General features: G+C 45.1%; 1 protein-coding gene across 8 annotated transcripts in view; it reads left to right on the top strand.

Moving 5' to 3' along the window:
* Tnc (tenascin C) overlaps positions 1–12,201 on the top strand; it is a 90,437-nt gene extending 78,236 nt beyond the window's left edge. For all 8 annotated transcript variants that reach the window (XM_015998228.3, XM_006979566.4, XM_076564360.1 and 5 more), the window contains 7 exons: positions 510–640; positions 3,440–3,572; positions 4,165–4,316; positions 5,279–5,375; positions 6,202–6,363; positions 8,879–9,042; positions 11,454–12,201. In XM_015998228.3, coding sequence (XP_015853714.1) covers positions 510–640; positions 3,440–3,572; positions 4,165–4,316; positions 5,279–5,375; positions 6,202–6,363; positions 8,879–9,042; positions 11,454–11,564 — 950 coding nt within the window. In that variant the 3' untranslated portion in view covers positions 11,565–12,201. The remainder of the gene's footprint in view (positions 1–509; positions 641–3,439; positions 3,573–4,164; positions 4,317–5,278; positions 5,376–6,201; positions 6,364–8,878; positions 9,043–11,453) is intronic.
* The last annotated feature ends 2,621 nt before the right edge of the window (positions 12,202–14,822 follow it).

The following is a 14,822-nucleotide window of genomic DNA, read 5'->3' as shown; positions in this document are numbered from 1 at the left end:
TTAAAGGAAGGTTTTTTAAGTGGAAAAACACTCTCTACTGGCCCTAAACCCAGCATTTAATGATCCATGAGCCAGGCAGGAAAACAGTTTTTAAGAAGTTTTCAGGCTAATTTTCTTAGATGTTCATGGGGATTTATGTATTGAGATCATTACATAAAATTTGGGGAAGTAATGGATTGTCCCTTCTGTTGGGGTGAGGGCCAATATTAGTATTCCTCAGTCCTCTCAGTTAGAAACAAGGAGTCAGTAATGATCTTCACAGCTCTGTCTTTCTCCCGGAATCCAACCAAAACCAACCAGGAATGTGTTGGGTTTATGAACACCCAGGGTGATAGGACTCATATAAACTCTGACTTTGGAGACTGTGGGTTCAACTTCCTCATCTACAGTCAAGGAGGCTCCTCTTGCCCAAGGTCATGTTCAATGTTAGAAAAGGGACTTGAGCCCAGTTCCCTTCCTACCTCTCCTCTACATCTGCTAACTCACGTGCTACACACTGTCTTCTCCAGACCTCGATTCCCCAAGAGACTTGGCTGCTACTGAGATTCAGTCAGAAACTGCCCTCCTCACCTGGAGACCACCCCGGGCATCAGTTACTGGTTACCTCCTGGTCTATGAATCTCTGGACGGTGCAGTCAAGGTATCTGTAAATCACACATTGCTGTGCAAAACATCTGCATACTTGTCAAAGTAGGAAAGAACTACCTGGTTCTGTTTCTCCAGTTCAATGCAACTAGGGACCTAGAATAAACTAGTAGAGACTGGACTTGGTACCGGGCCTTGTGAGTCATGCTCTCTCTCCTCTCTCACTTTAACCAGACCCAAGTTATCTGAGAGGCAGCCAAGATCAACAGCAGTGTTTTATAAGACTTAATATTCTAGGAGTTGGGCTCAAGGTCATTTAATGTTTCATGGGGGAAACACCAACAGCATCTTTTGTATCTTTGCCATGTACAATGTCACCACCTGACCTTCTATGATGCATCCCACCGCATCCTTGCAATGCCACTTGTTAATACCAGCCACATCTATTGTTAATATTGCCTATGTTCTCTCCCCCGTGAACTTTTCTTTATTTCTAAGCTAGCTTACTTACTCTGTTCATACTTAGCTTTGTCCAGTTTCTCCTTTATGTTTCATGTATCAGCTTCACTTTAGCTGAGAAATAGATATCTCTGCTGTTGTAGCCTACAGCTCATATCATGGCACTTCCAAATTTCATTACTTTTGTTGCTGTGGTTTCATCTGGTGTGGTTTGGTCTGGTCTCCCTTCTTCATGCTAGAAACTTCTTCCCAATATCTGTTGGTCTTTGTTTATCCTTTCATACTTGAGCCAAGAAGGAAAAAGCTGATTAGACAGTTGAGCTGCACATAGGATTTGTCAATGTTGAGGGTCAAGGTAGAGATCAGCTGTGTCCCTGGCAATTTGTGGGGTCACCCCATAGAGCTTGGGTTCTTACTGTGCACAAGTTTCACTTGATCTTGGACTTCCAGTGTGGTATCTTGACCTTCTCACTAGCTCTTACTGGTAGATGTGAGTCCAGAGCCTCCACTCTAACACAGATGCTCTAGAGAGTGAACCTCACCCTTGCATCTGTCCCAGGAGGGGACTGGGAGAATGGGAAATCTAACTATTTCTCATGCAAAGCTTTAAACGTACTAAACCTTTGTTGAGTCGCATCCCACATAGCCTGCAAAGGCAGCTCTGCAGTTATACACATGCGTCAGGAACTTGCTGGATGCTTCAGTGTGTGTCAGCCAGCCTCTGGTGGCTCTGCCCTCCAGTTAGTCCCTAGCTCTCTCTGCTCTGGCCCTGCAGGAACTGTGTGTTCTACTACATACCTTCTGCCCTGCAAGGTTCATAGGATCTCCTTGTTTCTATCTCTTCCTCCTCTCCCTCACTTACGCAGTTTCACCCCTTATGCTTGACTCACATTTTAGCAGGTATGAGGAACAAGTAGAGGCATATTGATACTTCCAATCTGCCATGTTTAACCAGAAGTAGACACATTTCTAGTTACCTCCCAGCCTCTCTGGAGTTGGTATACAATGAACGATTTCACAGTATGAATTGAAGCTGGGTCCTTATCTTCATGTTGTCCCTGTTCATACCTATAAGATAAGTGCAATGCACTCCCAGTCCTGAGGTCTTCTCCAGGTCTGGGGTTCTAGGATCATACTTCCCTGGATCATGAGTCTCATTTCAGGCTATCCTAGTCACTTAGAAGACTGAACACAGAAGCATAGAGCAGAATGCAACTCTATCCTCAGGCAGTTCAGTGAGCCTGGCTTTGTACCTGAAAGTTGATCCCTTCCCAAGGACCAGATCTGAGATCCACACATAGGTCACTGGGTCACTAGGATTCAGTGAACACCTATGAATCATGGATAAGGTGTTAGGAGACCCGAAGAATGTAACAGCATCCTCTACCACCAACAAATTATGGGATTGGGAACAAGTGTCTCATCTTGTGTGAAATTCAATACCCATATCATACAAACATGAATAGCATACCCCCCTAGTTCCTAGGAAGTGAGAGAATCTTCCAGGGGCTTCCACAATGACCTATTAGTGACTAAACGCAACTAGCTATGCCAATGGATTGTAGAGAGGAGTTGTGTTTGGCTGCCAGGATGGAGGTTGGATTCCAGTCTCAGCCACCAAGGTCATCTGCTAGTGAGGATCAGACAAAGTGCATCTTCTACAAACTGAGCTCAGTCACCAATCTAGACAGTAACCCAGGGACCAGCCACAAGTGTAGTGTGGGTCACACATCTCTCCTTCCTGGGTCAGTTCAAGCCTACATCCTGTCCCACCTACTGGGCTATCACCATTATCTTCTGACTCAAGAGCTCCTAAGAGTGACTTCTGGCTTCCTAGATATACATCTGCCTCCCCACCCTGTGATAATTCAGCTAGCCTGGGCTAAGGTTAAGCTGTGATAAAGAGTGAACCCACTTTAGGAATTGCTGACCTAAATGGTCTCAATGTCTCTTGCCCCTTGTGCAGTTCACCTTACCATCAACTTAAGCTTCTTAAGCATCAACAGTTTAAGCCTATTCAAAAACCTTTGACACTCCCCACCCTCATTCCTTGTAAGGATAAACTCCAAACTGCATAGCATCCCATGAAAGGTGTTTTGTAATCCTTCTTTGCCCATTTCCATTACCACCACCACCACCACCCGCATCTTAAACTAAGTGAGGTTGAAGTAAAGTATAACTTCTATGCTATTTTAACTTTCTCTACCTTTCTGGCCCCAGAACCTTTACTCATGCAGCACTCCTCCTATCTCTGTCATTCCACATGGAATCTGGCATGTAGTGGGTACTGGGTGGATTTTTGCTGAGTGGCTTGATGATTGCATGGGTCAGTGAAAGAGGGCATCCCTACCATGAGACTATCTGGGACCAAAATGATCCTTTCTCCTGCCCACAGGAAGTCATTGTGGGACCGGATACCACCTCCTACAGCCTGGCAGACCTGAGTCCATCCACCCACTACACAGTGAGGATCCAAGCACTGAATGGATCCCTAAGGAGCAGGCTGATCCAAACCATCTTTACCACAAGTAAGGGGTCCATGGAGGAACATGGTCTTAAAGTCTGACCCTGTGGCAGTGAATCAACCTTCCACTTCCTCTTCAGCTTCTATGTTCCATTTTTCAAACAAAGATCTCTAAAATGTATCAATTCCCTACTAGTGTTTGTAAGCCTGGGGAACCTGTATGTATGCACAAGGTTACAGATATCCTGGTGGAAGGCAAGGGGGAAGCTAACTGGAGCTCATCTAGATGCAGTTCTTGTCTCTGTTGCCTGCTGGATATAGCTTAGAAGTCATTTACACTCCATGAGCCTTAGTATTTTCATCTCTATGATGTGATAAAAAAAAAAAAAAAAAAAAAAAAAAAAAAAAAAACCTACCCCTTCTTCACAAGTCCTTCATGTGAGAAGATGAGGTGTTATATTTGAATTCCTAGCTCAGTGTATGGCTCTTATACTGTTGAGTGTAATATGCACTCCCTCTCCTTCAGCATGAAGGAGCACAGGCTTAGAGAAGCAGGAGCTGTTTGTCTATAGGAACCTGGCTGCTGCACAGCTGAGCTGCAGTCTGTTTTGACTCTCCCTCTCCCTCTGCTCTTCATCTTTCTCTTCATCCTGCAGTTGGACTCCTGTACCCATTCCCCAGGGACTGCTCTCAAGCAATGTTGAATGGTGACACCACCTCTGGCCTCTACACCATCTACATAAATGGTGACAAGAGCCAAGCACTGGAAGTCTACTGCGATATGACCTCTGATGGAGGTGGATGGATCGTAAGTACCACAGTAGATTCCAGAGCTCCTAGACAGGGGCTTGGGTGGGGGGAAATGGAAAATATCCTCTTCACTGTGCCCTCTGACATACACATACATAAGATATTGCAAGATAGTCCCTGTCACATAGAAGCCCCCATAATTGTCTACTTAAACAAAAAGCAAGGGCTGGAGATGTCGTTGAGATAGTAGATTGCTTGCCTGGAATGTACAAAGTTCTGAGTTCAGTCCCCAGCACTGCACAAAGCCAAGTATGGTAAGTAAATGTTTCCTTGTACTCAAGGAGGGGGAGGCAGAAGGATTGGGAGTTTCAGGCCATCCTGAAATGTCAGTTTGAAGCCATTCTGGGCTGCTTGAGACCCTGACAGAATGAAAGAGAGAGAGAGAAGTGGGGTATGATGGTGGAAGAATGAAGGGAGGGGGAAAGAACTGGGGGTTAAAGAGAGTAGCATAGGAAATCACTGTTTTCTAATGTATCTATTCTGTCCTCAAACAACTTTGAGGTGAGAGACAATGACAATCAAACCTACTACTTATATCCTAGCTAGCTGAGTAGTTACTCTCTATCAGGTATGTGTTAAGAATTTCAGGATTTATTTCAATCCCATGGCCATATTGGCTGTATAGGATATATTCTTTTATTAATAAGCCTTGTTTGTAGGTCATCTCCCCCAACCTCTCCTTCATTGTCAACATCAGTGTGATGTATCGTGAAGACTAATGAGAGGCAATGATGTATCACTGCTACCAGAACTGAGTAGTATTTTCAGTCCCTAGTTTTCAGAACACCGAAACTCGGGGCAGGTGGGGGACGGCATGATGTGTCCAAAGTCACAAGGCAAACAAGCAGTGAACAGAGCTGGAGATGGGTGCTCTTCCCACAGTCTGGTGTTCCTCCTTCCAGAAAGACATCTTCTCTTCCCTTCCATCATTTAAGTGTGCCCACATGCATTATGTTGTAGGTTTTCCTGAGACGCAAAAATGGACGTGAGGACTTCTATCGAAATTGGAAGGCCTATGCCGCTGGGTTTGGGGACCGCAGAGAAGAATTCTGGCTTGGTAATGCAGCCCTGAAAGTTTGTGTCAGACATGCCTATTTCTGTCTTCCTGGTTACTTGTCCTCCTGTAGTGACCAATGGGGAAAGGAAAGGATTAGAAGGAAAAAACGTTTTGTGTGAGACACAGAGTGTTGGGATAATTAACTACTCTACGTCATAAAAATAAAAGTGTTATCAAGCCAGGCCTTGTGGATGAACCTAGCATTAAGTCAAACACTAAACTAGTTATGGAACCAACCTCCCTGTTGCCATGGCCAGCTTCCCTCTTGAGCTCCAGACTCTGAGAAGGGTCTCATGGTCATAATCTCTTACCCAGAACATCCCTGCAAAGAGGAGAACTCCCATCTTGCTAATGAGGAAACAGATCCTTAAGGAGGTTGTATGGTTATCTATGATAATCTCTCCAATGTCACAAATACACTGTAATTCAAACTATCCAAGCCCATAGTGGCATCATGCATCATGGACACTTTTGAGCAAGCTATCTACACAGAACATTGTTCTCTGCACCATTGTCTGCCTGAGCCTGAGACTTCCCATCCCAGTGTTATCCATTGCTTCACATCAGATAGGAATTTTAAAGTGTATAACTCATGTCCCTAGGCTTATCATCTTTGATCTCCCCAATACAATAGGAAGTTGATAAGAAAATGTGTTGAATGTTTTCTTTTGAGGCTCAGAGACATGACATTTGTTTTGCCTGGCATCATATCAGCAAACAGAGAAGGTTTCAAGCCCAAGTCTGTGTAACATGTCCCACTTTGGAATGTTTGCCTGCCGCCTTGGTCACCTGTGCTTCCTTATCAACCCTTGCATGTCATCCACAGGACTGGATAACCTGAGCAAAATCACAGCCCAAGGGGAGTACGAGCTCCGGGTGGACCTACAGGACCATGGGGAGTCAGCCTTTGCTGTGTATGACAGGTTCAGTGTGGGAGATGCCAAGAGTCGCTACAAGCTCAAAGTAGAAGGATACAGCGGAACAGCAGGTATGGGGTAGCCACACTGTGAGGCTCTGAAGTCCTGGGATTCCCTCATGAAGGAATGAAGTCCTGTGGATTCCTTCAGTCACCATTCCTTCATGTTTTCCCTTCCTCACCCATCTACTTACTTGAATCGACAGATATTTGAATGTCTTCTGGATGCTAATCCAGAAGAGCTATGATTAAAAGGGTCTGGGCCAAAATCTACAGCATCTGTCTCTGAGATATAGAGTAGGTCAGGAGTCATGTCAGCTGTGGTTGAGTTATAATGACTCATCATTTAAAAAAAATATATGTTTCTGCTGGACGGTGGTGGTGCACGCCTTTAATTCCAACACTCGGGAGGCAGAGGCAGGTGGATCTCTGTGAGTTTGAGGCCAGCCTAGGCTACAGAGTGAGTTCCAGGAAAGGCACCAAAGCTACACAGAGAAAACCTGTCTCGAAAAACAAAACAAAGCAAAAAATATATTTCTTGTCCCTTTGTAGTTAATAGCTGTAGAGTGATAGGGAAATGATCTTTCAAAGGCCCCCATCTTCACCAGAGCCTCCTCAGGATTCTCTGTGATAGCTATGTGATGTCTCTGAGGATCTGCTAATGTACAAATTCTGATGTAACCAGATGTTCAGGGGGTGTCGCTGAGATACTGTGTTTCTCATAAGTTCCCTGGTGATGCCTAGACTGTCCCTGGCATGGCTAGACTCTCAACTGTCAAGTGACCTTTCCTTCTTCACTTAGATCATAACACTACTTTTGAAAATGGCTTTGACTTGAAGTGGCCTTTGTGCAGGTTTCTGGTTCCACATTAGAGCAGCAGCAAATAAGGAAGCCATTCTTAGCAAGGCTATGAGGTGGCACTCCTTTGTAGGCATTTTTCAACTGGGCTGCCCCCAACTCCCATTGAATCCTCGCAAACGTCTTTTAGGAAAATGATATAAAGATGAGGAAAGTGGCTTGGGAAAACTCAAGGATTTGCCCAAGATGCAACAACTCATAAAGGAGTGTGTGTGTGTGTGTGTGTGTGTGTGTGTGTGTGTACACATGCATGCCTGTGGTGAGCAGTGGTAAAAAGGAGGGGCCAGGTCAAGGATACAGACCACCTTATGTAAGCCATGGCCTCTCTGGGTGGTCTTATTTTATGCTTATGAAAACAGGAGACAGATTTGCAACCCCTCCGAGAGCCCTTCTAGAAAGGGAAAAGTCTTCACCTTTGACTAATGGGTGTTAAAGCCAGGCCGTGGTGGAAAAGGGCACAAAGCTCCTTTGAGAGGCAATTTAGTAGGAAGGAAGAGAAATAGACAGGGGTGGAAATTATTTTAGTGCTTACATGCCTCAAGAAAATCTGACACTTTCTCACCTGACAATAAATAACTCTTTGGTTGAGATCGATTCAGGAGGGAAGGATCTTGTTACATGGCAAGAAAATCCACCAACCAACAAGAATGTGGCCTGTGTCAACTCTTTACCTCTCTGATGAAGAACACTGCCTTTCCCTTCACTCAGAGCATCCTCTTCATACGTGCTTTAGTGGTAGTACCTCACAGGAATAGTCATCAATATCTACTTGCTCTCTGTATGTTATGGGTAGCATCTTTAGTTAAAAAGACTCCTGGGGTCCTTTGACAGATTACTGCAAGATCTCAGCATCAAATACCTGGATGTCCTGGAATGTCTGCACACAGCTGAATGGCTTAGGAGTAAGGAGGACCCAGACAAAATTCCCAAACAGCACTATATGAAAATGAGGTTTACCAGCCTGGTAAACACTTTTATAAAATGATTGTGTAATACCCAGGCTATCTGACAATATTTAGAGACTGAAGGTCTTAATTATGACTGTAGCCAGATATGTTTGTATATGAGGGACAAGCCTACTGTTACTATTTTTGTTTTGTTTATTGGCACAGGGTCTCACTATGTAGCCCATGCTGGCCTCAAACATGTGTGCTTCCTGCCTTAACCCACCCACTCTCATGCTGGGATTACAGATGTTCACCACCATGCCTGACTCACACATCATAATTAAATGAAATTTTCTCACCTTATTTTCCTCAGTCTTTTATGCAAAGAAAATGTAGACAAGTCATAAACAACAGCCCTGGCTGTTTGCATGCCAGTCTCCCTGTCCAGAAAAATTATCACATCCAGCGTTCGAACAGCACTGTGAGGCAGACAGAATCCAGGGGATGGCTATATTTTAGAGATGAGTAAACTGAGGCTTAGAAGGATGCTTGCCTTGTGTCAGGTCACAGTTAGAAAGCCAAAGAGATGGGACTTGAATGGAACCTTCCAGAGTCACCTACAGCCTTCTTTCTTACAATAGGACAGTGCTTTTTGCCAGAGATAAGTGTTGAGGGTGACACCCATGTCCCATGCTTCAATTCTCATTCTGGATCTGAGGTTCAGTGCCAGCATACCCATGGATCTTTCAGTAGTCACCTTTGGTTCCCCCCTTCACAACCTTGGGTGATAGTTCAGCTGCGATTTGGGGGTGTCTTTATTCTCTCTACTGCTCTCAATCAGGTGACTCCATGAACTACCACAATGGCAGATCCTTCTCCACCTATGACAAGGACACAGACTCGGCCATCACCAACTGCGCTCTGTCCTACAAAGGAGCTTTCTGGTATAAGAACTGTCATCGTGTCAACCTGATGGGCAGATATGGGGACAACAACCACAGTCAGGTGAGTAGTCTGTGACAGCTCACAGTTGACAAGGCTGGGGAAGCAAGGTGTGGGTGAGGGAAGGGCCCTTCAACTAGAAAATGTGTTATCTTTCATCACAGTGAGAAGTCCCAATGGCACGGCAGATCAGCTAAGATAAAACAGCACATATTCACTCCTGAGGAGCCCAGGGGGAGCTGACCGCTGTCCGAATAGGTCACAAATTTAGAATTTCCCCTCAAATAAAATTACTGTTGGAACTCTATAAAGCTGATGACAGTGAATGCTATTCCAGGGAAGCAGGGGTGATGTAGACCCTAGGAGAGCTTAGACCCACAAGCATCTTCATAGTCCCAAGAAAGATCTGGGATGAAGGCATGAACTTCAAATCCCCTTTGTTTTACAAAGGTGCGAACACCCTGTGAGAGATGAGCCTCCTGATTTTGGAAGCGTACCTAAACCTCTGTATGCCTAAGTGCCCTGATTTTTCCCTGAACCCCGTATAACTCTGGTGCAGCTCCCACCATCACAAACTTTTAAGCTCTTTAGAAACAAGTGAAGGAACCAAACTCAGAAGTCCACCTTGCTGAGCTCTGTCTGCACTAGCAGGAGCCCAAAAGTGAACGATGTCAAGTGGAGCTACTTAATCATGGCTATCCCCAGGCACTAGCTCCTTCCCCAGGGAGAAGGGAAAGCATGGTCTCCAGGTCACACCATGCTTAACCCTAACCAGGTCTGTCCATCAAGATCCCAGTGGCTTTATAAAAATACAATGGCCCTGGTTACATGTTACAATCCCAACCTTTTAGATTTGATGCTGTCAGGTAGGGTGTGGCATAGCAGCCTCCAGAGTGTTTGTGTTTTTGTTGCTCTTAATTTGGGAATAGGATGTTTGGGGATAAGCTCCACAGGTAATTCTTGACATGCAGCAGGTACTAGAGGTTGCTAGTTTTTATTAATCATTTTTTTCAATGTGTTTATGACTCAGTCAACTAGGTACTAGAGAACAATACCCATGAGCTTAAACATAAATCTTACCTTGATATAACATCAAACACTTCCCAAGCTCTCCAATCTTCTATATCTCCTGCACTTATAATCTTCACCCTATGAGAGACTCAGGGAGTGGTTTTTTGTTTCTGTTAAGAAGAATCAAGAGTAGAAGAAGACCTCCTTACATCGATCTTTGGCTCTATCTATCTCACTGCCTTGTCCCCTAACACCAGTGTGACACAGATTGCTCTGTAACCAAACACACAAAACTTCAAGTCAAAAAAGACCATGTCATTTATTCTCCTTCCATCCAACTTTCAAAGCAAAGAAGGTGTGTGAGGTCACAAAGAGCCCACACGAGCTCAGACCCATGTCTCGCTCTGCTAAGATCAGCACGTAGCCTCTGTGAGGTCTCTTTCCCTCTCCGGCTTCAGATTCCTCCTTTATACAAGGATTCTTGACTTCTAGCCAGCCTTGAACTTTTATGAGAAGAAAGAGAAGGTCAGCAGGTGGAACAAGCCGTCAGGTTACAGGACCTTACTATAACTGAATAGTTGCAAGTACATTTATGCACGAAATGAACCAGCCATTCTCAGATCCCACCCCCTTCGGGCTCAGAGACAGATGGCCTCCTACCACCAAATGCCAAAAGTTAGAATCAAACTAAAAAAAAAGAATCTCATAATTTCTCTCATCTCACTAGTCATTACTTTGTCTGTGGACATGTTCCTTGTAGCTCTACTCCATTTGCAGGGAGAAAGGTCAGTGGCAAGGGGTGGTGGCTTCTGGAAACACAGCCTGAAGCTGTGGTGACCTGGCCTGTAACAGCCCCTACATGCTCTTGAGGGCAGATCCAACCATCTCTAGACCCCGTTAAGGAGCCATATGTGGAATCAGAAGCCTGGGTACAAATACTCTCTTATAGAAAAATCTTTGGCAACATCTCAAAGATATATGTGTTTCCTTGAGGTGAGGTCCATAAAACTTATTCTATAAAGTCCCCAGCACTGTGACAGCATGTCCACAAACTCATTTAACCTTTAAGGATCTTTTTGCAAGGTTGATAGTACTATATCTCAAGAAAGACAAATTACATGTAGTAAAACTGAGGCCCACAGGCCTTGATCACTTGTTCAAGGCCCTTTGTCTCTCATACAAGTATATACACATGTTTGTGTGTGTGTGTGTGTGTGTGTGTGTGAATGTCAACTCTGAATGACTCTAACTATGGGTAGAGAGTTAGTTTAGATTCAGCCCACTCTTTTGAAAGTTTTCACAGCACAGACCAGCAAAGATAAGGGTCCAGAGGCAGCTGCCTGTGAAATACAAAGCAATTATAAGCTGAAATAAAACTCTTTTTGTTTGGATAACTAAATGATGATGATCCACAAACCTGTTTCCAAATGCAAACGAACCCTGTGGTCTCTGGTTTTTTGCAGGGTGTTAACTGGTTCCATTGGAAGGGCCACGAGTACTCCATCCAGTTTGCTGAGATGAAGCTGAGACCCAGCAGCTTCCGAAATCTTGAAGGCAGGCGGAAGCGAGCATAACTTCCAGGAACAGCTGAGTGAGAGAGGAATGAGGCCCAGAGAAAGGAAAGGACTTTACCAAAGCATCAACACAACCAGTCCAACAGTCAAGCTATCGCTGGGCATTTGGTGGGCGTCCAGTCCGACGACAGATCACCGAGGCACTGGCACAGGCCCCTCTGCAGTTACTTCCTTTGCACCAAAGACAACAGTCTGCAACCAGTTTCTGCTTTGCTGTTTGATTGAGCAAAGTCTTCCAGTGACAGCAACACCGTGATTTTTTTTTTTTTTTTTTACTTCTCTTGGGTGGTTCTGGGAATGGGAGAGGGGTAGGCTGGCTATACAGTGGATGTAGTCATTTTTAGGACCAGCCACATTTTACACAAAGCTGTATAATTAATTGTTATTGAATGGGGTAGCGCAGATTAAAAACGTGGTCATTGGACGTTACCCCTTACCCCCTGTTGTTTGTACATTTCATACAACTGAAGCCAGAAAAGTGGTACTGTCTAAACTTCAAGGATATTAATATTATTAATATAATAATGGTGATGGTAATGATGAAAACTGAGGACTTTTTAAGAGATGTTCCCTTCCCAAATGCAGCTGGACAGTACCTGATTGTATTTTTTTTTAATAAAAGCACAAGTACTTTCGAGTTTCGTCTGTCCTTTTGATTTTTGTTGTCAAGTCTGAATTGCACCAAAAGCAGTATATCAGAACAAAGAGAGGAATGTTGGAAAGGGGACGGAAGGGAGGGCGGTGCTCAGTTGCCAAGGAAGAGGAGAGGGGAGATGGGGCAGAGAGGGGAGTAAACAAAACTGTAACAAGGCTGAAAGAACTTACACGCTAAGCTCGAGCTTCATGCTTGGCATTTTAACGATTTGTATTTTTCTTTTTTTAGTTATGATTTGTGCTTTAAAGACACTGTGATGCCCATTTTCCAATGCAGCCTAGAAATTCTATGGTAAGGAAAGGATTGATAACACAGGCACACTTCCCAAACTCTAATCCCCAAGTCCCCTAACTTCTCTGAACCTCAATTTCCTATTCTGCGAATGAAATGCCCGCTTCGTATTTCATAGTATTTCCATGAAGAATAAACGGTGCGGCCAGGAGAGGACTCTGACATGGTGTTTGGCATACACTAAGGCGATAAGTGTGGGCTATCTCTACTGTGAGTTTCTATGGGGTGACTCATAGGCTTGGCTCTGGCTGCTTACCCAATTAACTAGACTAGAACTCTGTGTAAACCAGTGCCTTTGACCCCAGTGTGTCTGCTCCCTCCCTGGCCCCCATGAAAGACTCTCCTTCTTGTTCCTTGGTGTGCCACGGGGGCAGAATTCTAGCTGCAAATTAAAAGAGTAAGTGAAATTCAACCGTCTGGCGTTTGGGGCACTCTTGAGTTCTTAAATCTAGAAAAGATGCCTGGACTGTCTCCTTCTCCCTCTACACCAAAGGACCTAAGAGGAAGAGCGCTCCAAACTCAGCCCAGACACTTAGTAGTGCCATGTACTCCCCACCCAGAATTCCCCACCCTGCACTCCCCACCCAGCCCAGCAGGCCTGTGCCTGCTCAGCAACGCAGTGAGTCAGGATCATGGGCAGCAACATTGCCCTTCTAACCAGGCGCAGGGCAATTCCTAGCTCATCATCTTAGAGATTCTCAGCAAACTGACTTATTTAATGAAAGTATTTGGGCTGCTGGGCCTCGTTCAAATGGAATGTGGTGGTTCAGAAGCCAGGATGAAAGGAATTCATGGCTCCAGCCAGATCTTCCGCTGCTGAGTTTATCTTGCTTTAATAAATGCTGTCATGTTATATACACAATTTACTGTTCCAGATCATAAGACCCATCACCTGCGACCCAGCCATAGCAACGTTCTCCTGGCTTCACAAATCCAAATAAACGGCTCCCTGTAACAACCAGGCCTTAAGTGGGAGGCTTAACTCTCCCCTGGCCACTGACTTGGAAGAGTCTAAGCCCAAATCCCATCTGTCTTCAGGACTGTGGGTAGACCTAGCTAGTAAGATGCCTCCTAGAACCCACACAAGAATCAAATCCTCATTAGTAAAGGGACCACATCAAACAGGAGTCCTTAGTTACAGCCTTGTGGAGAGCTTGGGAATCCTTAAAGGGAGGCTGGCTAAGAGAGGCTTCTGAGACCACATTGTTCAAAGCCCAACACATACTTCAGTCCCTGACCCTGTGGCTTTTTCAGGCGACTGCCTCCATCTGGAAAAGTCTCTTAAAACTACACTCTGCACTCAAGGTCATGTCTCACTGACACGAAGCAGACATAGTCACCATGGAATTTAATATCCAGGGTCCATTGTCCCTACGATCTTCACCTCATCCACTCTTCTTTCTCCCCATTCCATGCCACACTAAAAACTCCAAGGTTGTTAGCGCAAGTCATACCAAAGCCTCCCAGGTTCTGGTGGAGTGTGGTAAATGCGAGGCACCAGCATTATATTGAAGGGGGGTAGAGGGCAAGTCAGGGAACTTATCTTTCCACTCCGTCTCTGTGTTATCACTGTAGGCTGACACAGCCTCTCCTAAGGTTCAACAATGGCCAGTTGACTGTCAACACAACTCTCTTCCCCACTGAGGTTCAGATAGCTGACCTCCTGAATTTACCCGTTCTGGCCTCAAATGCTGCTGCTGCTGCTGCTGCTGCTGTTGCTGCTGCTGCTGCTGCTGTTGCTGCTGCTGCTGCTGTTGCTGCTGCTGCTGCACAGTTGCAGACTTGGGGGGCTGTGCTGGTCCTGTGGTTCTGTTCTACTGTTAGCACCTTTGGAAGACTCCCTTGCTCAGACTTCTCAGGGACCTTGACAGGTGGATCACTCTTGGGGCTGCCTGGGTGCTTGGTGTCACTGCTAATCCCGTGCTTCTCCTGTAGATTCTCAGTTGTCTCTCTTCTCTCTGTCTATAGTGGCCATTTGTCATTTAACGGATTCCCGGTGTCCAAATTCCTGTCTATATTTAGAAGACTTTCCGGCGGATAAGGAACCTATCGTCCATCATGAAGACCATGGGGAAAACACTGCTTTGTCCTCCTGGTTGGCAATTAGATACTCACAGGGGAACTTTCATTATTGACCAAGAATGCATCAATAAAACAAAGGGTCCCTGGGATTTACTTCCCCATAGTATTTAGCAACAAGGTCCCCTAAGTAGTGTCTGTGACTGCCATCCATGGTAGGATATTCTACTGGAAGGGCCACAAATGCCCAGTCCAGTTTGCTGAGTTGAAGCTGTGAGCCCAACAGCTCCTCC

This window comes from Peromyscus maniculatus, chromosome 2 (genome assembly GCF_049852395.1).
Source record: "Peromyscus maniculatus bairdii isolate BWxNUB_F1_BW_parent chromosome 2, HU_Pman_BW_mat_3.1, whole genome shotgun sequence".
Lineage (NCBI taxonomy): Eukaryota > Metazoa > Chordata > Mammalia > Rodentia > Cricetidae > Peromyscus > Peromyscus maniculatus.
The sequence above is the reverse complement of the archived record's forward strand: the minus strand, read 5'-3'. Positions and strand labels throughout refer to the sequence as shown.